A 24,909-nucleotide genomic window follows, 5' to 3' on the forward strand; every position below is an offset into this window, starting at 1 on the left:
TGAAAAAATTTACGAGAGGTACTTGAGAGACGGAGCTAATAGTATAAGGATAATAAATGAAAATACACATTTTAACAAATAAAATACTATCTGGCTGAAAAGAAAAATAATAGTTACATTACATGAAAGAAACCAATAGCAACTCGTGTTATTCGGGGATTCAATTAATATATTTATGATACAAACAGTTCGTAATCAACATTACATTAAAAACGTCGAGTGTAACTTAATTAAACGCCGTTTAAAATGCATATTTTCGAAAATCATAATTTTGTAAAATCATTTTTTTTTCCAAACTCATTAAAAAAATGCATGTTTTGCAAAAAAATCAAATTGTTCAAATCGATTTACAAATGTGTACAATGCAAAAAGACGTGTCACAGGAAATGTCTAAGAAAGTCTTTAAAAAGTGAACAGGAATTAAAGGTACAACCGTTACCAATATAATTATATTTCTTCTAATAATTAAAATAAATGCACGATGGCCGGGCATAAAGGAAAATAAAAATAAAACAATTGTTATGAGAAAACTAAAAAAAATACTATTCCTGTTTGAATAATGACTAATGACGTATTCAATTGTATTCATAAGCTTTATGAAAAAATAAACATAACATTTTTTTTTATATATATATAATTCACATCAATGCAGAGCATAATAATCTTCAAGACATAGTATGATGTTATAAGAAAAAAATACGTACAAATCGAATTATTTAGTCATTCTATTCCTTTTTGCCCATGCGCCGTTCAACGTATAAGCATAGTTGAATGTACTAATATTTATAATAAAAATAATCAAAGCCAGTATCCAGCCTGTTCATTTTCTATTGAGTGCCTTAGAGTTTGCACACATAAAGTTATACATATTATTGTTTAGAATGGTCCAGACGACAAGACATAGATTGATTCAAGTACAAATCAAACGAATAAAACCGATGAAATGGAAATTCTTACAGTTGACGAAGATATCGTACATGAAAAAGAAATGCCGAAAACACAAACAACACATACAACAGAAGACGTTGAAAAATCTATGGAAAACGATGATATATTGCGAAAAAACATAATAATAAATAAACAAAAATCTGAAACTGAAGTAACTAAATACCTAAAATATTTAATTATTTATCCTAAATTCTTAGTTATATATATTAAAAAAAAAAAAAAAAAAAATATGTTTAAATTATAAAAATATGTAATTAATGTAATTGTGATCGATGATAATATAGGAATACGTATCTATATAATTGGCCGTAATCTATCTGTGACTTGACATATTATAATCTTGTGTGTATTATTATACAATATACATACATACCTATAATGTAATTAAAATTTGGGTTTAAACTAAGGTTTTTTCAAACTATGAAAGTAAATTTTGAAAGAAATATTACTGTCTGTGTTTCAAAAACTTCAAAAATAGAAGAAGTCTGTTATACCTAGACAGGTTGAAATTTTTTTCATTTTCCTGAGACTTTAATATTAAAAGTGGTGTGTGCGTGGTATTTACTAGGGTGTGGTGAAATATTTTATATCTACAATCTAAGTTTCTATTTTATTTTAAAATTTTTAATAATATTATTATTTTTTAGGTATGCTATGCTCAAGATCCAAACATTTATGAATATGATGAAAAGTATGATATTTTTTTCCTATGTTTTATTTAATATACCTATAAGATTGGCCATACAGTCTGGGGGAACGGGGTCATTTATCATTAGGTATTATTCTTAATAATATTAAATATTTTTTTCTGTTTGTGTCGGAAATATTCTGACAGAAATAAATGTGGAAATTCTTATAAGCCTATGGTTTTAATATTTTATTGTTAAAGATATTTTTTATATTTTTATAACAGTTTAAAACTTATACTAAAAATATAATTGAATAATATTGTTCTAGTGACATAGAAACATTAAAGTCTACAAATGAAAAATTATCACCGGATTCCTTTGAAATGATGAAAGTTTTGGGAAGAGGAGGCTACGGTAAGGTGTTTCAAGTAAGAAAAAAGACGGGTAAAGATGCCAATAGAGTGTTCGCGATGAAAGTGATGATTAAGACCAGAATATTCGAAAATCCTAAAGAAATGGATCATACGAAATCGGAAAGAAACGTCCTTGAAGTTGTTAAGGTTCAAGCTCAATTTTGTTTTTAAAATATTTTTATAGCTTTACAGAACACTCAATACTCTTACTCTATATATATTTTAATATTTTTAGCATCCATTTATAGTCAGTTTGTTCTATGCATTTCAAACAAATGAAAAACTTTATCTTGTAATGGAATATTTAAGTGGTGGAGAACTTTTTATGCAATTAGAAAGAGAAGGAATATTTTTGGAAGAAACAGCATGGTATTTCACATTTACTTCTATTTCAGTTGTTTATTATTATTAAAATATTTATGTAGTTATGACTGTGGAACCTCCTACAACAAAGTAATACAGACTAGTTAGCAATTACTAGGTATTTAATTTAATAAGAAGATTTATTTTATGATATATTTAATTATGTTAACTTTGATTCATATTCACAAATATTACAAACTCCATTGATGTGATATTGTACTTTGTTGAACGGTGGTGTACCATTAACATATAATACTTTCAAAACCACATTAGTAATATCTTGTGATATGTGTTCAAAAATTATAATGATTAATGAAAAAGTATACAAAACAAATTTCTATTTTACTTTGTTTTATAAGGATTATAGGTTAAAAATGAATTAAAATATTAAGTGTTAATTATTATTATTTTTTTTATACTACATTTTAATTTTTAGACAATAAAATACTTTTATTTTTTATTCTAAATTTAACATAATAATATGTCAGTAAATAATATTAACAGTCAGTTAACTACTAATTTAATTTAATTAAAAGTTGATTTATGTTGAGCCATACATTTTTCTTATCATGTATTGACTCTTGTATAATTTTAATATTACAGCTTTTATGTGGCAGAAATTATTATTGCAATTCAGCATTTACACAGTCAAGGGATAATTTACAGGTATTACTTTGTCCAGTAACATATCATTTAATATTTTTAAGTACTTATATGTATTTATAACATTTATCCATTATATTATTGATTATTTCAAATTTTTAAAGAATTAAAAACTAATAATATTTTACATTTATCCACTTAAATCTAAAAGCCACAGTTTTTTGAAGTTTAATGCTATTAATAGCATTTGGAGAATTATATTTATTTTTTTCGAAAATGTAATAAAAAATGATTATTTAAAGACTTAATGATTAACCACGTTTTTTGATTTCGTTATAAAATACACTACCTCACAAATCCTTTAAAATATTTTCCTAATAAATAAAAAGTAACAAATTAGAATTTAAATATTTACCAAAATGAAATAAAGGTGGAAAAAGTTGGTATTTTGTATAATCTACACGTTTATTATGTTTTTAAAATATATCTAATTATACAGTTCTTCTCGAGGTTTTTCTTGTCTTGTATAAATTAAATAAACTAATTGTAATATTATATTACATTATTTTTTATTTATATATGTCCTAAATATTTAATAAGCAGAGCTCGGTGGTAATTAATAAATATAATTTTTTTTCTAATATACTTAATACTTAAAAATATTATTTTATTCTAAAATTTTTTAAATGTATAAACTATGGATTTTATTTGTGTATTTAGAGATTTAAAACCAGAAAACATATTGTTAGACCAAGACGGTCATTTAAAACTGACAGATTTGGGTTTATGTAAAGAACATATTCATGGAGATAGTGTTACACATACATTTTGCGACACAATTTCATATATGTAAGACATCCCAAACATATATCAATTTTAATGATAATCTATTTAAAAAAAAAAAAAAAAAAACATTAATTTATGATATCAGGGCACCGGAAATCTTGACTAGGAGTGGTCATGGGAAACCGGCCGATTGGTGGTCACTCGGAGCTGTCATGTTTGACATGATAACTGGCACTGTAAATAATATTGTTAGACTTAGTTATGAATATTACAATTTTAATTTGTTTATATTTATGTTTACCTTCAAGCCACCATTTAGAGCTGACAGTATGGATGGTGCAGAGGACACTGTAGCTAATATTCTTACCAGAGACCTGGAGATACCATTATATATATCGATGGAAGCCAGTGATCTCCTAAGCAAATTACTTGAAGTAAGTAAAAAATAAACTTGTTTCAATTTGATTCTTTATATGTTTAATAATACAAACTTTATTATAAATGTTAAACATATGTATACAAATAAAACTATTAGATGGGAATTTTAAGATATAATTATCTTATAGATAGTATTAAAATATTTTATAATACATTGTTTTTCGTTAATAATAAATTATGTAAATTAATTTTAATTAAGTTAATATTATTTTTCAAATTGATAGAGACAAGTTAGCTCTAGATTAGGATCGGGCTTAAATGAAGCCGAAGAGATCAAAAATCATTGTTTTTTTCAACAAATTGACTGGAAAGAGATAACAAACCGTACCTGCGAACCTCCATATATACCCATATTAGTAAGCTCACTCTAATGTTCACTATTTAATACAATCGTGTATTTATTCAGATATAATTGCTTAGAGTGGCGCAGACGACACAACGCAATTCGATTCCAGGTTTACTGATCAGCCTCCAGTTGATACACCTGTAGATGATTCATTCATGCCTCGTGATAATGATGAATTTAAATTTGATGTAAATATTTACTGTCTTACCTCGTTTACATTTATTGTGATATTGCTGTTATTGATTGTAGCATAATATATTTTATAATTTACTAAAACCTTTTTCTGTGTAGATTTTTATGAAATTAAAATTAAAGTAATTCAATTTTTAAAATATATTATTGTTCATCCAATCATTGCTTATTTTAATTATTTAAGAAATAATTTAATATTGCTATTTATTTTTTCAGGGTTTTACATACATAGCTCCATCGTTAATAGACAATCTTAGTGTGAGTCCAACTCGAGACCATACGTTTAATATAAATCAAGAAATGGAAACTCATTATTTATCATCTCCATCACTCGACCGTAATAATATAACAAGATCCAATTCCGTACCCGTTTATCAACCCCGAATAGTGCAAGCTAACCACAGGGTGATAGACCATTCAAAATTGTTTGATGCATGTCCTCAATCATTCAAAAACAATTCTACAAATAGACCTCATGTGTTGACATCAGTCAACGGTACTAATATACTGAATCAGAACCAAAATGAGATGATGGAAGTGGCGTCCACGTCTAGTATTCCCCCTCAAATTGAATTGATTCAGTGAATGAAGACTGTTTTAAATTTTATTTTCACTAATTAATTTATTGGTATTGAACATATTTGGTGATTTATACTTTAACAAATTTTAAGTTAAAATACATGAACATTTAAAACAATAAATTGACTTCTACTTAAAAATATACAGTAAAGAAGATGGGTTCTCATTAGACAAATATAAATTTCTATTTCCACGGGTAAATTATTAAAAAGCTTAATAAAATCTGAATAGTTAAAAATACGATCTTTTAATACAATAAACATTTTAAAAGAAATTATTTGAATAAATTATCCATTAAAAATAACATAGAAATGAGCCTGTTTGATGAAACGCCCTACATAATTTTGTCACTGTTTGTACGTCGATAATATACACTTAGTACGTATTCATAAGACGTATTTATTGTATGAAAAAAATGAAATTTAATCAAAATTCAACAAATATCAACCTAATTATATAATTGTACTGGTAAACAACTATAACCAAGAACTATTATTTATGCCCAGCAACGATTGCGTCGACATAATTTTTAAGACATAATTTTTAATATCTTTTATGTAAATCTAGAATCATGATACTTCATCCGTGATTTATTATTACAACATAATAGTATATACTAATTACCAAGGTAGATATATCCACCTTGCTAATTACCAATGAATATCATACATAATTTATTATACTTTATACAATTAAACATCACATTTTTTTTAAACATACACATATAGATAATGGCAACACATTAACATAAGGTTGCAAATAATAACATTTAAAAATAAACATCTGATAATTAAGTTGTAATTATGAATTGTTGCATGCAACACTAAGAAATTCCTCGTAGCTCACCGATAATTATTATTTTTTAGAGCAACTTCCTAAGAACGTTATGGTAAGCACATATTATATACAATGCTTGTAATATGTTATATGAAAATTACTAGTTTATAATTTCTATGGATTATTATTAAAACACTAATCTGCTATTACGGTAAACATTACGTACCTACAATTGAGATGCGTAACACATATAAACATATTATCTATGTGCATATATTGGAAATATATTATAGTCATTAAAAACATAAATTAAATTTACTAGCAATTTTTTTTTTTACAAATTTATAGGAAAAAATTAATTTGATCAAAATGTATTTTACACTATAGAAACCTATTACAATACAATCAATATAGTGTATTTTATAAGAATTTCCTTTTATTTATTTTTTATACAGACTATACCGACAAAGATTAACCTAACTTTTCTTATAAAAATTAATAGCTGTCATCCGCGTGCTCCGCCCCAAATGGATAGTTGTTTGCAAATTGTGGGGCTCTATCATAAAATAATATAATAATATAATAATCATAAAATTATAATGTTTTAGCATGGAGTTCATAGAAAAAAGCCAACGGGCTTATAAAATATAACATATAAAAAAATTCAAAATTCAAAAACAAAATGTAAACATTCAATTTAAATATCGTAGTATAACTAAATTATAATAAAGATAAACTTTTTCCACAATTTTGATTTGGTTTGCCAAAAGGTCTGGAGGCTGATCAGTAAACCTGGAATCGAATTGCGTTGTGTCGTCTGCGCCACTCTAAGCAATTATATCTGAATAAATACACGATTGTATTAAATAGTGAACATTAGAGTGAGCTTACTAATATGGGTATATATGGAGGTTCGCAGGTACGGTTTGTTATCTCTTTCCAGTCAATTTGTTGAAAAAAACAATGATTTTTGATCTCTTCGGCTTCATTTAAGCCCGATCCTAATCTAGAGCTAACTTGTCTCTATCAATTTGAAAAATAATATTAACTTAATTAAAATTAATTTACATAATTTATTATTAACGAAAAACAATGTATTATAAAATATTTTAATACTATCTATAAGATAATTATATCTTAAAATTCCCATCTAATAGTTTTATTTGTATACATATGTTTAACATTTATAATAAAGTTTGTATTATTAAACATATAAAGAATCAAATTGAAACAAGTTATTTTTTACTTACTTCAAGTAATTTGCTTAGGAGATCACTGGCTTCCATCGATATATATAATGGTATCTCCAGGTCTCTGGTAAGAATATTAGCTACAGTGTCCTCTGCACCATCCATACTGTCAGCTCTAAATGGTGGCTTGAAGGTAAACATAAATATAAACAAATTAAAATTGTAATATTCATAACTAAGTCTAACAATATTATTTACAGTGCCAGTTATCATGTCAAACATGACAGCTCCGAGTGACCACCAATCGGCCGGTTTCCCATGACCACTCCTAGTCAAGATTTCCGGTGCCCTGATATCATAAATTAATGTTTTTTTTTTTTTTTTTAAATAGATTATCATTAAAATTGATATATGTTTGGGATGTCTTACATATATGAAATTGTGTCGCAAAATGTATGTGTAACACTATCTCCATGAATATGTTCTTTACATAAACCAAATCTGTCAGTTTTAAATGACCGTCTTGGTCTAACAATATGTTTTCTGGTTTTAAATCTCTAAATACACAAATAAAATCCATAGTTTATACATTTAAAAAATTTTAGAATAAAATAATATTTTTAAGTATTAAGTATATTAGAAAAAAAATTATATTTATTAATTACCACCGAGCTCTGCTTATTAAATATTTAGGACATATATAAATAAAAAATAATGTAATATAATATTACAATTAGTTTATTTAATTTATACAAGACAAGAAAAACCTCGAGAAGAACTGTATAATTAGATATATTTTAAAAAACATAATAAACGTGTAGATTATACAAAATACCAACTTTTTCCACCTTTATTTCATTTTGGTAAATATTTAAATTCTAATTTGTTACTTTTTATTTATTAGGAAAATATTTTAAAGGATTTGTGAGGTAGTGTATTTTATAACGAAATCAAAAAACGTGGTTAATCATTAAGTCTTTAAATAATCATTTTTTATTACATTTTCGAAAAAAATAAATATAATTCTCCAAATGCTATTAATAGCATTAAACTTCAAAAAACTGTGGCTTTTAGATTTAAGTGGATAAATGTAAAATATTATTAGTTTTTAATTCTTTAAAAATTTGAAATAATCAATAATATAATGGATAAATGTTAAAATAAATAAATAAATGATAAAAAAAAAATGTTAAGCATGTTTAATGTTTATAAGTTATAAATTTTATAAATTATAACATTTGAACAAACCAAATAATTAAATATTTAAATTTTATCATCATAAGCCCTAACAATAATTTTCAGTTACTTGCACAATTGTTTTAATGTTAATGCATGATTTAATTGTATAATATACCTATTAGAAATTCATATTATTTTCATGTTTGAAAATCAATTTAATGGGCAGTATGGTTATTGGTTATCACTTATCAGGTACGTACGATTATTGAGAGTATTAATTAGCACCATTACAGTTATGTTATACATTTGCTTATTATACTACTATATATATAACATGGCAGTGGATTTTTATCTATATAAAAAAAAAAAAAAATACAATACAATCGACTTGTAACAAAAAATGTAATTACTATACCTACTAATGGCTGCATTTACTATTACGACTACAACTACTGTAATACTTTGTTAAGTGATTCTGAACCAAATCGATCGTTCGGTTTTGGTTGTACATTTTGTTTGATTTACATGGTATTATTAAAAATTAGTTTATTTTACACTCCGTAACTGTAATTATTTTCCATCCATCCAAATATGGATGAAAATCAGGATTCCGAAGCAAATATATCGGCTTTCGATGTAAATGACAAAACGCCGATTCTAGGATCTCCACTAAACAAAAATGCAAGGTGAGTTGACAGGAATTTTTTTTGAACCTCCTGATTTGGAATGAGCTTAAATAATTTTTTTAAATAGTTATCATTGAATTTATGATCAAATAAATGTTCGATAGTTTTCGTCTAATTGTCTGACGTGCAAATAAATAATAATATTTTTTAAATACAACAAATTTTCATTTATTTCAAATGACTAGCTGCATTAATCAGTGTTATCAGATGATAATACAGAGATGAGCCTCTTCTACCTGTGCTGGATTATTTTTATACCTATGCAACCAATAAACGAACTATTGTGGTTATAATTTTAATGTTAATTATAGCTGGTATGCGACCCTAAGAATTCCGGTTCAATCTATTACCCATTTTTTTCTATAAACCGTCAAAATCGATAAAGTATCTTTTGATTCCATAAGCCTCAGACTTACGCTATTCCATTGGTATGTAATATCTGTTATCTGTAGCTTAAATTCTAATAATCTTAAAACCCGTCTCGATTCACAAAAAAAATTAAGCACAATTTGGTGCCAATCAATCAATTAATAACTATATATTTGCATATTATTAGACATCATTTATAATATTATACTTGCCCGATTAATAATATTTGTATTAGCAAACTACCTATTATTTTTTATAATTGATCTATCTATCGTTCCCATTTTACTTCTATTGAAATATTCTCAATTGCTTACAGTAAAATTCGGTCGAAGATACCTATTTATTTTAATTGGTATATAAACCTCAACCATACACTTTACTTCTTATATTATGTAATTAATAGCCGTAACTCAAATAATTTGAATTTATATAATATAGCTATATTCACCGAAATATAAAAAAAAAAATAATTACAATAAAAAAAATGATATACAATCGTAATAACTATTTTATTATCTTTAACTAATGAAAAATTCTGATATAAGTATAAAAAATAAATATATTCGTTTTACGTGAGCTAAAACAAAATTCACGTGAGAGCAACCCTATATGGGTTGAAAAATTAAGTTACGAACCTTCCCCGAGTCTCAAAAGTTTTATATTGATATCATTTTTTTTGAAAACGATCTAATTTTTTTTTCAGCATGTAAAAGAAAAAGATAGAAAAAATGAAAATATAAATTATTCATTTTTAATACACCACTATATTTTTCCAAGTTAATAGAAGCATATGTTCAACAGTCGTTCACTAGTAAACACTAAATAATCTGGTTTTAATTTTTTTTTTGTTCTAATATTGTTAACTACGTTAACATGTATATTATCCCTTCCGACTCATATATTTAATTATCATAAGTAAATACCTACAACATACTACATACTAACAAAATGTACAACCAAAACCGAACGATCGATTTGGTTCAGAATCACTTAACAAAGTATTACAGTAGTTGTAGTCGTAATAGTAAATGCAGCCATTAGTAGGTATAGTAATTACATTTTTTGTTACAAGTCGATTGTATTGTATTTTTTTTTTTTTTTTATATAGATAAAAATCCATTGCCATGTTATATATATAGTAGTATAATAAGCAAATGTATAACATAACTGTAATGGTGCTAATTAATACTCTCAATAATCGTACGTACCTGATAAGTGATAACCAATAACCATACTGCCCATTAAATTGATTTTCAAACATGAAAATAATATGAATTTCTAATAGGTATATTATACAATTAAATCATGCATTAACATTAAAACAATTGTGCAAGTAACTGAAAATTATTGTTAGGGCTTATGATGATAAAATTTAAATATTTAATTATTTGGTTTGTTCAAATGTTATAATTTATAAAATTTATAACTTATAAACATTAAACATGCTTAACATTTTTTTTTTTAATAATTTTTTAATTAACATACAACATTTCAAACTTTTTTGAGATTTTATGACTATATGTATAATATTATGAATCAATATTTTTTTATTCGGTTTTTGTTGAACTAAAATTATAAAACTATTTTAAGTATTAAGAGAGAGGGTCTGGAAAAACTTTATTACTCTAAAAATATTTTTGAAATTGAGATTGTAAAAATGTTGATTTTAGTTATATTAATTTTAACAACTTGAGTAACTACATATAAAAAGAAAAAAATTGAAAATACACTATTGGACACTGAGAACCGTATGTTGAATTTTTCCTAATTTTCTTAAAATACGTACTTCTAATATTATACTGTTTAAATTACAAATGTAAATTTAAAATAAAACATTTCATTAAAACGCATCACTAGATCAAATTTACTTTGAATTTATAAGTTATAATAATACTTAAAAATTTCAAATCAAAACTATTAGTATTCAATATATTAATATATTATGTATAATATAATATATGTCGTCAAAGCCGTAGCCAACAAAATATCTCTTTATTATAATTTTATTATTTTTTTTTTTTTGGTTGAGGGAAAGGTTAGGTTAACCTAACCTGACCACGAACATTTAAAAGTATTGATTTTAAATGTTATAATTCTTAATATTTTCAAGATCAATACATACAATTGTATAATATAATATTATGTGATAATGATAATAATATTATAAATATATATGCATCTAAATTGCCTATACAAAGCGCCGTCTAAAATGTTAATCTTTGGGTATATAAAATATATTCAATACATTATAATATTATTATAAGGTTGGGTGAGGTTGACAAATGACTTTTATCAGATCACACTATTACAATGTAAAAATGTACGTGTCAAAATTAATTATTGCTTTAAAACAATCGTCATGGCACTAAATTTACCACTGCATTAAGAAATTTGAGTGTATAGGTTATCTAACATAAAGCATATTATTATAAACAAAGGTCGAAAATAGATAGACAATAGATAAAAAAGTCATATAATATATTACAGGATGGTACATAAGTAGAGAACATAGACAATAGACGTAATTATAATATATAATAGTTTTATTTTGTAATTTTCAAATTATTTCAGTGCGAGGGTAGTGGCGTGAAACTAAGTAAAAAAAAATAATAATAATAATATCGTACTAATCACCAACGTATAATAACAGGAAATATATTTTTAATATTTAAATACCGTTTTAATTGTTGTTAATCCGTCAGCCAGCTCTACAGGGCAAACGGCTGAACATATAAAGCCGTATAAGTATCAATCGATCAGAAATATTGTGCAGATGGAAATATAGGAACTCGCAAGCAGATTGGTTGGATGGCTTATAAGTTCTAACCAAAAATATTCAAATACTTTTAAGACTGATTTTGAGTACGTTACGGAAATATCGTAAAATGATATGTCTCCCGATCTGCCGTTTATTAGTCCGCACTACCTAATTTCGGCGATGACGACGACGTAAATGTACGACGATTGCCAACGATGCTAGCTGGATTATTATTATAAAATTATGACTTTTTTTTATAAAAAAAATAGCTGATATGACACCAAAAATCCCTTCATTCTAACTCCATGTTATATAACTTAAGTTAAAAAAAAATTAAATTTAGTAATGATTACATTTTTAAAAGACGTGATAATATAATATGGAAATTAGGTAAAAATACCATTTTATAGTATTACAAATATCTACGACGATAATAAAGACTAATTGTAAAGTTAAATACTTATTCAATATATTGTTTAACTACTTGGCAGGACGTGTAAATATACTTAAATAAATACAAATAAGTAACCACTGTCTACTACCTATAGCACTTTTTGTAATTAATAATTTATGAAGAAATTTAGAAATGTTGACTCGGTCTATTAAACTTTACAATTATTGATCTTATTATTTATCGTCGTAGGTATTTGTAATATTACAAAATAGCATTTTACTTAGTTCTCATATTATATCCCGTATTTTAGAGATTTAATCATTAATAATAATTTTTTTTTAACTTACCTTTTAATTACACGAAGTGTGTTTGGTAGGATATATTATACAATAATTTACACATTTTTAAAAATTATTATAATGGTTTTAGTATCCAGAGCAATTTCCTGGTCGTCGATAATCTGGCATAACTTCTATCATTCCAGAAATCGTTTTAGCAATAGCTGTTGATGCTGAAAATCTATTATTTGGCAATCGGGTCACTGGGTGACCAATATCTTTAAGTGTTTGTATTACATCCTGAACGATAAAACAAGATAAATAATATTATTATTGTTATTAGTAGTTAGATAATATTTTGTAAGACTATTATATTCTAATATTACTTTAGTCATTCCGTATTCATATTGAATTTGCATAGGTACAAGTTGGTGAAAAATTCTTGGTTTGTCTATAGCTTCTTTCAGTGTCTTATTGTACCATAATTTATAAGCAGACACCTTAAAATCAAAACAAATTAATATTTTAAATTAAGTATAATATAGAATAGAGTAATATTAAATTGGTTTGTATTTAATAGCATAGTTAACTTGGTTATCACATTCGTTAAATTACTCTGACACTTTCAGTCATAATACGAATGTGTGTTTAATAAGACTAGATAAATACAGTGCTTGATTTGTGGGGGGACGCAAGGGGACGGAGGAATTTTTCAGAAATTTAAGAGTACCTCTAATTATATTTATAAGGGGAACGTACGGAACGCTGGTACGCTGCATCATTCTGCAATTTTATCAAAATGTACGTGATAACATAATAGTTTTGACAATTTATTTATTTATGATAATTTATGGAACTATTTAAATAAGCAGTTAATGGATTGTTTTTTTATTTAGTTACTTTTAAGTTTGTTGTCACATTTAATAAGGTATAAATATAATATACAATATACTATTTACAGTATTTTTTTTTTTGTAGTTGATAATTTATAAATATTGCTTATATGTTTAAAGAGGGGGAATAGGGGGTGTGAGGGCGTAGCCCCCACGGCTCATTAATGTTTAAAAAGTGATGGGAACGCTCTTTTTTTAAAGTTTACAGATTCTGGTTTACAGATTTTAATTTTGCCAAGTCGAGCACTGGATAAATATTCTTATATTTTGAGATAAGCTGCAATATCGAAAAATCTATACAAGTAATATTTAAGCCTGTAGAAAAACAATTTGAATTAAAATAAATTTATTTTAAAATACTTTAAAATTATAATAAGCGTTTCATAATAGTATTCCGATGACATTCGTAGTATCAAAAGCACACTCTATAAAAGTATTAAGCTCGAGATTTTTATAAGTACGTCTATATTATGAATTTAGAAGGATATTTTTAATTTAATATAAGAGCTTATACGATAAAAATAGTTTAACAGTTATACACAAATAAAATCAAGTATCAATAAAACAATAAAGGTATTAGCTTATTATTATAGATAGTAGTGAGAATGTGTAGTTTTAATTTAGGATAAAAAAAAAACTGTTTAATAGTTGTTTAATGTTCTTATATATCAAAAATACTTGTAATATAAACATAATAATAGAACATGCGTGGAGAATCGGAGGAAAAAAGTTGAGATGGACTCGACAGGTATTCGTATTATCGAAGACATTTAAAAACACATAAATATTAGAACTCGAGGTAAAATAAACTTACGTAGGCGGTCGCAAGAGTGATTTTTGACCCTCCCGCTGCTCCCACAGCGAAAGCAAAATCTCCGTTTTTGTCCGTGAATATACTTGGACACATCGAAGACATTGGCTGTTTGTACGGTTCAATGTAATTGGCCGGCGAAGATGGAAAATCGTAAGAGTTGACGCCTCCCGGAGTCGAGAAATCGTCCATTTCGTTATTCAGAATAATACCGGTACTGGGAGAGGTGAAACCGGAACCAAAACTTAAATAAAAGCGAAATTGATCCGTTAAAACGGTCACGTGGATGTTTATACAAAAATTACAAATGTCGAGAAACTCATAAAATATCAGTGATGCTCACTATGTGTTTATGGTACATGTACTTATGACAACGTTTCCCATTGAATCGATCACAGCCAAATTGCCAGTTCCGTGGTTTTCTGGGATACTAAAATTAGCTCCGTAGTACTTAGGATCTGCCGAAGTGAAATTATCGAATATTTGACTACGTATTTTATCCATGTAACTATCCGACTTGACTTTATCGTAAATCTACGATACACAAAAGATAGGTATTTTAACATTTTTAAAAATTAAACGTTTTTCGCTCATGGTGAAAATATTTTTTATCGATAAAACATACTGCAGACACGTTTACAAACATAGCATCTCCTAATTGGGTTCTCTCGCCGTAACCAAATTTGAAAGCTTCCACAATTCGGTGAGCGTCCAAACCTTCATTGGGTGCTGGTAACAAACCATCCAACACACGCAGTATGTAAGCTAATATTACACCGGAACCAGGTGGTGGCCCCGTGTGTATTGTATGTCCACTTTTTAATTTAACAGAAAAAGATTTTTCGACTTTGACTCTGAAATTTCATTTAATCGCTGTGAATTGTTACGTAAATTAAAAAAATGGAATCTATTCGTTTAATATTGGAATAGCATTAAAGCATTTTTTTTTTTTTTGCAATTAAATTTACTTAATTAATCAAATTGAAAATATAATATACAACTATTACATACTAACTGTTTTAGTTATTAAAAATAAAACCACAATTTGAAATTAATTAGGCACGTATGTTATAAAGAGGTAATATACTCACGCGTAGGCGGCTAAATCTTCTCTTGTCATTATCCCATTTACTTTTTTTAAGTCATCTAATAATTTATCAGCTAACGTACCATTGTATAAGGCATCACCACCTTCCTTTGCTATGACTTTCATAGTTTCTGCTAACTTGGGTAATGTGTACATTTCTCCGATTGTCTTTACATGTCCAGTTTTTTCGTCGAAAAAAGTTTTTCTAGGAAACAATCCGCAAATATTTAATTATTTATTTTATAACGTATGTATTTAATGTATAATAGTAAAAATTAATGAATGGCTTTTGTAAGTAATTATAATGAAGAATTAATAAAATATATCGCCAAATATGTAAAATTCATCGAAGGATATACAATGTCTGAAACCTTGGATTTTAACAATAAAAAGGAAATGTTAATGAGATTTCTAGCTAATAATGAATATCTGTTAATTTGTATGCCCTTAATTTTATTTTTCTTCGTGAAAGTTAATTTAGTATTATTCAAATGTTTTGCAACTTATAGCAGTTGACTAAAAAACGATACGTCATGTTTTATGGTTTGATAAATTGTGTTATTAAATTTTTCAAGCTGTACCTATACATAAAAATAATTTTGACTTTTATTGTACCTAAGAATCGTGTCATTTTTGACCAATTCTTCTTTATTTTTTAAACTTATTGCGAAACGTTCGCTAATCAGCATGCCTTCTTCACATAATTTTATAGTTGGCTCAAATAGTGATGCCCATGAAACATTACCACCGAATCTATTATAGACAGTCATATAGCCTTTAACTTCTCCCGGAACTGCAACCGCCAAACCACCTGTATATTTTTTAAATTTAAAAATGCATAAGATTATTAAAATAAAAATATGTTTAAATATATTTAATATAATAATATTATAGTTTTTAGTTTATTTTTTTAAAAAAAGTTAAATTTAATAATGAATAAAAATGAATATGCGTAATATTTATTTTCACATCGATTGTCGATTGATAATATGTATTTTAATATAGATAAAAAAATCTTTTTATTCGTGTTTATAAAAAATGTACCATATACAGAAAGTGTAGGTTCTTTTACAAACATGGATTCAGTTGCCGCCTTTGGTGCCATTTCACGGGCATTGATTGACATTACTTTTTTAGTCGTAGCGTTGTATATAGTCATAACAAATCCTCCACCCAAACCCATGAATTGAGGGCATGAAGCACCGTCACATATCATTGTAGCTATAGCAGCATCAACGGCATTTCCACCTTTCGCCATCACGTCCCTTTTACAAAACAATAAATAAGACACGGAAATAAATTTAAAGTTTAAGATGTCATTATATTATGCGAAAACAGTTCTATAATTGAAATATTCAAAAGGTTTATTAGATTATTGTTGAGTTAAAACCTGAAATTGTTAAAATTATTCTGTAGATAATTTAATATTAAATTTTAAATGTTCAAAATAATGCAGTAAAGAATATATGTATAATTAGGAATATAATTGCTCATTTTAATATTTATCAATTTTATAAAGTATCAAATAATTAAATGTAGTATGGGTGATAATTGTTTCAGTTGTAAAAAAAAAACATGATCAAGTGGGTGTTGTACACTAGGTGTAGTGTGGATCACTATAAATATAATGGAGTGTTAAATTGGAATCCAATGGTAGGTATACGAAAAACGATTCCGAGCTAATAAATAATCATGTTTGGTTATGTTTATAAATCGTATTACACTCCGATTTGTGCGCACGGTCCACCATTTGACACTACTCCGGCTTTGTTGTACAAGCCCATCGGCATACTCGACGTGGCCAATTCGAATTGCGGATCGGGCATTTCATTTTCATCGTTGCGTTTTGAGATAAAGGCCAAAAGTGAAACTATAGCAATCACTATGGAGAGTCCTATTACAATAATGAAAGGTTTGAATTTTATTCTGAAAAAAAAAATAATATTAACGTTCCACGTGAGTTATAAACTGTGGTTAAATTATTGAAATTATTCGGAACAAGCGTCAAAATACAAATAAAAGTCTATTGACGAAATTCGACACAGACTTTGATAATAAAATGAACTTAACAATTATGCCTTTATCACTTCAGTTTCTAGTGCCAGTAAAATAATTTTTTTTAAACATAAAATCATTTTATTATTATTAAAAGAAATAAGCCATTGAACTGGGCTAATATATACACTGAATTTACAGCAATCACTTAAACATTTATTTTCCGAACAATAGCTGAATTTAAAAAACGATTTTTTTGGTAAGAAATCATACTATTATTATTATTATTATTTTAATAAGATATTCGTTCACACTTTTAAATAATATTTTCATTATAATAATGTAACGTATACATTTAAAATTGCATGGTAGGTACATACCAAAGAATAGTAGCTGGTGAGATAGTTAGATAATACATACATACATATTAAGCTAGACGTACCTGAAAATAGCCATGTCATCTACAAAGTATATAAGGCTTCCAAGATTTTTCAAAAAGCTAAAAACTAATGACTGTTCTTAAATGCATTATTGTGACTATTCATCGAATCAATTTATACCTTCGTATTATATACTTTATATGTATTAGCATGGGCGTAATCAAATATAAGTGAATTATGTTATTATTATTATTTTTTTTTTTATAATTATAGTTATTATTTTATAACAAACCAATAAGATTTTAAATTTTTATATACTCAAATATGAGTATGATTTGATATTTGTAATCCTTCAAATTTAATTATTCACGTATGTATCATAAAACTTACATTCGCTTATGCTTATATTATATGATAGGTATTATAACTTAAAATGGTATAGATAATGAAGATTAGTACTGCATTTGTAATAATTTCACACTTAATCGTAGCATACATAAAAAGCAGTGTTTTGAAAGAACGTAGTTTATGAATGCACGTTCATATTCAGTAAACAACACGTGAACGTCACACATATTTTTCAAATGAAACGTAAAATTTTTATTTTTAATGACTTTTCAAGACGATTTTCAAGATGTCTAGATTTATTCCACATTTAACAAGTTTAATATTTATATTAATGTTGATTATTTATTTATACTTGAATATAATAATATTTTTTTATTGTATAATTATTATTATTTTTATTCGATTGCAAATTAAAAAAAAATCAAATACATGAAATTCCAGTAAGCCTCAACTTACAACAACAATAATATAAAACAAAAAAAAAATGTTTTGAAGTTCTTTTAATAAAATATATAAATGGTTTTGTTATCTAGGTATTTATAAGTATCTTTAATATGACTATAGTTATTTTATAAATATATACTCGTATGTACCTATAGTTGTGTTTTATTTAATGATATAATATCATAAGGATGCAAGTTGTTTTTTTTTTTTATTTAATGATTAATAAAATTTAAAAAATACACATTATCAAGTTAAAGTATGAACTATTTATTTATCATGTACATATTTAATATTTTTGTTTCAATATTTAAATAGTTTTAGTTGTGTATATTAGGAATCACATTTTCATTTTTTTTTTCAATTTAACAAAATTAAATTTTTTATTATATAATAAAATTTAAATTAAATTGAAGTATTTTGCCGAAATGCATCAATATTTGCTATTTTGAATTTTGTGAAAATATTAAAAGAGTTTTAAATCTATGAAAACACCATTATTGTAAACTATTAAGTTAAATATAATAAATTAAATTTTACCCATACTGTACATTACTACTATACCTAATCTGCAAAAATGCTATTGATGCGTTTAACATCATAAGAATTCTGTTTTTAAATAATTATTAATGTATAATTTTAAAAACATTTTATAAAAATTTTTCGGTCGAAGAGTTTTTTTTGTGTTATGGTAAAATTTTAACCACTTTATTACTAAAAATTTTTTTTAATAATTTATAAATTGTATGTATTCAACTTATACAATAAATCTATATTTTTTTCACATATCAAATGTTACTGTTCCGCAACTATTCCTCCGTTGATCTATATCGTCCGTTCTGTCGTTTGATTAGAACTGTCCAGTTCTATAATTGTCGCCGCGGCCGGTCCCTCGACCCGTGAAGTATCAATAACACCTGTTATTGTTGTCTCTCCGCGAATCGGTGTGCAGTTTTGATTATGTTTACGGCGTAATGAAAATCCGAGATAGAACGACGTCATGTTGATTTAACAGGAGGTTAGTGACTACCATTTATAATAAAATATTATTTGTTAATAGGTAACATGAATAAAATTATAACAAGTTTGTTTTTTACTTACTTCAAATAATTTTCCTAGGAGATCACTAGTTTCGGGAGATATATACAGTGATATTTCATGATCTTTACCAAGTATGTTCTCAATAGTGTCTTGTCTACTATCAACACTATCAGCTCTAAAAGGTGGCTTGAAGGTAAATAAAAAAATAAAGAAATTAAAATTGTAATACTCATAACTAATTCTAATAATATTGTTTACAGTTCCTGTTAACATGTCAAACACGACAGCTCCAAATAACTATCAATCACCAAATTTTCCATGACCATTCCGGGTCAAAATTTCTGGTGCCCTGATACCTTAAATTAATGTTTTTTTTTTTTTTTTTTTAATTGATGCTCAATACATTTGATAAACGATAGAGATTTCTTACATGTATTCAATTAAACCACAAAATGTATGAGTAACATCACTCCATGAATATGTTCTTTACATTAACCCAAATCAGTTAGTTTAAAAAGACCGTCATAGTCTAATAATATATTTTCTGGATTTAAATCTCTAAATACACAAATACTCAAATAAAAACCATAGTTTATACATTTAAGAAATATTATAACAAAATAATATTTTATAGTCTTAAATATAAAAAAAAGTGAGTACCGCTCTGCTGTACATTAGGTGCCGTATGGATCATTATTATATATTATAGGAGTGTTAAATTTGAATCCAATGATAGTTATCATTGTATACGAAAAACGATTCTGAACGAAGATGATTTGTCAGCCTAGGATATAATTTCCAGTGGTTGGTGAAAAAGGTGGTTTATATTTTAACGGCCTGAATACACCAAAATTTAAGTTCTGTTTTAATTATTGTAAGCTAAACTTATGAGAAATCTTGTATTAAATTTTCAACTCTTAGCTACTTATACAAAAATTTTTATGAAATATATCTACAAAATAATTTCCAAGTATTATAATTTTTTAATCACTATAATAATAACTTATGAGGAACTTTGCATTAAATTTTCAAGTATTTTGATAGGGCCAAAAAGATTTTATCGACACATAAAAAAACAATTTTCAGAAAAATTGAAAATTTCAGTTGTCTATAAATAGCTCAAAAAAAGTCAAAATATTTTGAAAATTAAATCACGTAAAGAAAACGCTAATCTTAATAACTGGTAAAATTTTCAAGTATCTACGACTTATACTTTTTGAATAATAACAAATATTTAAAATCGTTTGAGGATAAATCGTTATCGTTACGCGATTTCGTTAAAATTTAAAATTCAAACGCACTTAAAATTTTTCCTATAATGATGCTTCGAGTTTTCTCTATAGATACTTGAAGGTAAACTTATGGAAAACTTAGTGTTGTATTATTAATCCTTAGTTATAAACACAAAAATTTTTATGATTTTTCAACTTCAAATAATTTGCAAATATTAATGCTTTTGACGAATTTTCGTCAAAATTTGAACTTCAAATGCTAATAAAAAAAATTGTGCCTATGTATTCTTATAATTTTTTTATCACTATAACAATAACATATGAGGAACTCTGTATAAAATTTTCAAGTATTTTGATAGGGCCAAAAAAATTTTATCGACCCTTCAAAAAAAATTTTTCAGAAAAATTGAAAATTTCAGTTGTCTATAAATAGCTCAAAAAAACTCAAAGTATTTTGAAAATTAAATCAAGTAAATAAAATGCCAATCTTAATAACTGGTAAAATTTTCAAGTATCTACGACTTATACTTTTTGAATTATAACAAATATCAAAAATCGTTTGAGGCTAAACCGTTATTTAGCGCGGTTTTGTAAAAATTTATATTTCAAACACTCATAAAAATTTTTTGTCTGAATCCGGTAGAGTTTTTTTTACAGATATTTGAAGAAAAATGTATGGAGAACTTTGTACCAAATTTTCAAAACTTAGTTATAAAAGAAAAAATTTTATGATTTTTCAACTTCAAAATTACTTGCAAATTTTCGCGTTTTCGACAGATTTCGTAAAAATTTGAACTATAAACTCTTATTAAAAAAAATTGTGATTAACGATTTTTAATTTTTTTTAGCTACAATAAAAACAACTCATAAGGAACCTTGTATTAAATTTTCAAAACTTTTTGGTCATCCAAAAATTTTTTATCGACACTTTAAAAAAAATTTCTCAAAAAAATCGAAAATTTCAGTAGTCTATAAATAACTCAAAAAAAGTCAAAATTTTTTGAAAATTTAACTATATACAGATACCACTGACATTAACATTTGGTGAAAATTTCAAGTATTTTCAGTGATTAGTTTTTGAATTACAACCATAAAAAAAAATCGATTTGGTCGAAAACTGGTTTTGCGTAAAAATTGCCGTTTTTCCGTCATTTTAGATTCTGAACGGAGTGAAGAATGTATTGATTTTTCAATGATGTATGTTTTTTTTTTTGTTTTTTTTTTTTTTTTTTGTGTCTGTGTACAGCATAACTAGTCGAAATAATGCTCCAATTTCAAACAATGGGGGTGGTTTCCGATGTAAAATTGAATATCCTTGGTGCATTATAGAGGTAAAAAGTTAACATTTTCCAACACTTTTCAAAAAAATCGAGAAAAACAAAAAAAAAATGACGGAAAAACGGCAATTTATTACGTAATTTATTACGGTTTAGCGTCAAACGATTTTTGATATTTGTTATTATTCAAAAAGTATAAGTCGTAGATACTTGAAAATTTTACCAGTTATTTAAATTGGCATTTTATTTACGTGATTTAATTTTTAAAATATTTTGAATTTGTTTGAGCTATTTATAGACAACTGAAATTTTCAATTTTTCTGAAAAAATTTTTTTGAAGTGTTGATAAAATTTTTTTGGCCCTATCAAAATACTTGAAAATTTTATACATAGTTCCTCATATGTTATTCTTATAGTGATTAAAAAATTATAAGAATACATAGGCACAATTTTTTTTTATTAGCATTTGAAGTTCAAATTTTGACAAAAATTCGTCAAAATCATGAATATTTGCAAATTATTTTGTAGTTCAAAATTCATAAAATTGTTTGTATTTATATCTAACGTTAAAAAATTCAACACTAAGTTTTCCATAAGTTTTGCTTCAAAAAGCTATAGAGAAAATTTTAAGTGTCATTATAGGAAAAATGTTTTGAGCGTTTGAGTTTTAAATTTTTATGAAATCGGAATATTTGTTTCAAAATAGAATATATGACAATATTTAATTATAATATATTCTAGACTGACAAATCATCTCCGTTCAGAATCGTTTTTCGTATACAATGATACCTATCATTGCATTCAAATTTAATCTACCCCAGTCCGAGGTCCACCCCACCCTCTAATGTACAGCAGAGCGGTACCCACTTGCCGACTTTTTTTTTTTTGTTTTTCTCGATTTTTTTGAAAACTGTTGGAAAATGTTAACTTTTTACCTCTATAATGCACCAAGGATATTCACTTTTACATCGGAAACCACCCCCATAGTTTGAAATTGGAACATTATTTCGACTAGTTATGCTGTACACAGACACAAAAAAAAAAAAAAACACACATCATTGTAAAATCAATACATTCATCACTTCGTTCAGAATCTAAAACCATTGTAAAATCAATACATTCATATCAATAATATGTTACTGGAGAAAAGTTATACCTGTAAATTATGCCTTGACTGTGTAAATGCTGTGTTTTAATAATAATTTTTGCACTTAAAAGCTGTAATATTTTAATGATACTAGTGTCAATACACAATAAGAAAAATATATGAGCTCAACATAAACTAACTTTTATTTTATTAAATCTGTTATTATCTGTGTAACCTTTAAATATTGCAAGACATATTGTATTGTTTTTGGAATAAAAAACACAAATAGAAAATAATGTTAAATGTTATTAATAATATTACCTAATTATAAATAACCCCCTTCCCGTAGAGTGTATGGTCAATCGTATAGACGTATTAAATAAAATATAGGAAATAATTATCATACTTTTCATCATACTCATAAATTTTTGAATCTTGAGCATAACATACCTTAAAAGCAATAACAATAATAAACATTTTAAATGTAATAGGAACTTAGATTGCAGATATAAAATATTACACCACACTCTAGCCCGCGTAGACACCACTTTTAATAAAGTCTCGGAGAAATGAAAGGTATTTCAACCTGTCTAAACAGACTTATTCTATTTTGGAAACACAGAGAGTAATATTTTTTAAATACTTTCATAATGGAAATAAATCTTAGTTTAAACTCAAATTTAACTTACAAAATAGATTAAGGTCGATTATATAGGTTACTCCTATATTATCATCGACTACAATTACATTAATTACATATAGTTATAATTTGAATATATTTTGTTTTTTTTCAATCTATAAGTTAGGTACCTACTTCAGTTTCATATCTTTTTAAGCCATATATTGGAGTTTCAGTTATATAGGTATTCGAATCTCATCGATTTTATTCCTTTGATTTGTATTTGAATCAGTGTGTGGTTTGTCGTCTGGACCATTCTAAACAACAATGTGTATAATTTTATGTGAGCAAACTCTAAGTCGCACACTAGAAAATGAACAGAGTGGATACTGGATTTGATTATTCTTATTGTAAATATTAATACATTCAACTATGTTTATGCATTTATAGGTGCCCGTACAAAAGGAAATAGAACAACTGAATAACTCGATCTATTTTCGTATAACATCATATGTCTTATAGACTATTGTGCTCTGCACTAATGTGCAGTGTGTATTAAAAAATCAAAATAATATCACCCCTGCAAAACCACACATTTTTAAATTAAAGTTATCTAAACTCAGATAAATCTTAGTATAATAAAAATGTACACTTAATTCATACAATATATCTGTTTTATTTTATTCAATTTAATATTACTGAGTATAAACTCGTTATATGTTTAACATGTTAACATTTTTTTCTCCTTAAATACTAAAATACACAATAAA

At 25.9% G+C, this 24,909-nt stretch overlaps 3 protein-coding genes and 1 long non-coding RNA gene across 5 annotated transcripts; 2 read left to right on the forward strand and 2 right to left on the reverse strand.

Annotated features, from left to right (window-relative positions):
• The first annotated feature begins 245 nt into the window (after positions 1-245).
• LOC126549158 (ribosomal protein S6 kinase beta-2-like) lies at positions 246-5,444 on the forward strand. Its single transcript, XM_050197717.1, has 12 exons — positions 246-426; positions 881-1,099; positions 1,596-1,639; positions 1,906-2,137; positions 2,226-2,359; positions 2,957-3,019; positions 3,677-3,805; positions 3,888-3,978; positions 4,051-4,176; positions 4,405-4,536; positions 4,601-4,714; positions 4,935-5,444. The coding sequence occupies exons 2-12, from the start codon at positions 944-946 to the stop codon at positions 5,301-5,303; spliced, it is 1,590 nt and encodes a 529-aa protein (XP_050053674.1). The 5' UTR covers positions 246-426; positions 881-943; the 3' UTR covers positions 5,304-5,444.
• Positions 5,445-6,725: 1,281 nt separating this feature from the next.
• On the reverse strand, positions 6,726-7,755 carry LOC126549160 (ribosomal protein S6 kinase beta-1-like). Its single transcript, XM_050197721.1, has 5 exons — positions 7,694-7,755; positions 7,523-7,613; positions 7,325-7,450; positions 6,966-7,097; positions 6,726-6,901 (listed from the first exon to the last, which is right to left on the reverse strand). Coding segments are annotated over exons 1-5 (486 nt in total). The 5' UTR covers positions 7,696-7,755; the 3' UTR covers positions 6,726-6,766.
• Positions 7,756-7,759: 4 nt separating this feature from the next.
• LOC126549156 (scoloptoxin SSD14-like) lies at positions 7,760-18,295 on the reverse strand. 2 transcript variants are annotated; one of them, XR_007603335.1, is made up of 11 exons: positions 18,157-18,295; positions 17,442-17,645; positions 16,764-16,984; positions 16,335-16,530; positions 15,724-15,924; positions 15,258-15,486; positions 14,976-15,166; positions 14,636-14,876; positions 13,315-13,428; positions 12,998-13,228; positions 7,760-7,821 (listed from the first exon to the last, which is right to left on the reverse strand). XR_007603335.1 is itself a non-coding variant. In XM_050197714.1 (10 exons), exons 1-10 carry the CDS (start codon positions 18,168-18,170, stop codon positions 13,076-13,078), a joined length of 1,764 nt encoding a protein of 587 aa, XP_050053671.1. In that variant the 5' UTR covers positions 18,171-18,295; the 3' UTR covers positions 11,956-13,075. The 2 variants fall into 2 exon arrangements, 1 of the variants encoding a protein (XP_050053671.1); XM_050197714.1 differs by lacking the exon at positions 7,760-7,821 and having other exon boundaries at positions 11,956-13,228.
• A 1,268-nt stretch (positions 18,296-19,563) lies between these two features.
• Positions 19,564-21,048, forward strand: LOC126549161 (uncharacterized). The gene is made up of 3 exons (XR_007603336.1): positions 19,564-19,901; positions 20,003-20,117; positions 20,185-21,048. It is a non-coding gene; the product is annotated as an uncharacterized LOC126549161 (long non-coding RNA).
• The last annotated feature ends 3,861 nt before the right edge of the window (positions 21,049-24,909 follow it).

Source organism: Aphis gossypii, chromosome 1 (genome assembly GCF_020184175.1).
Source record: "Aphis gossypii isolate Hap1 chromosome 1, ASM2018417v2, whole genome shotgun sequence".
NCBI classification, from domain to species: domain Eukaryota; kingdom Metazoa; phylum Arthropoda; class Insecta; order Hemiptera; family Aphididae; genus Aphis; species Aphis gossypii.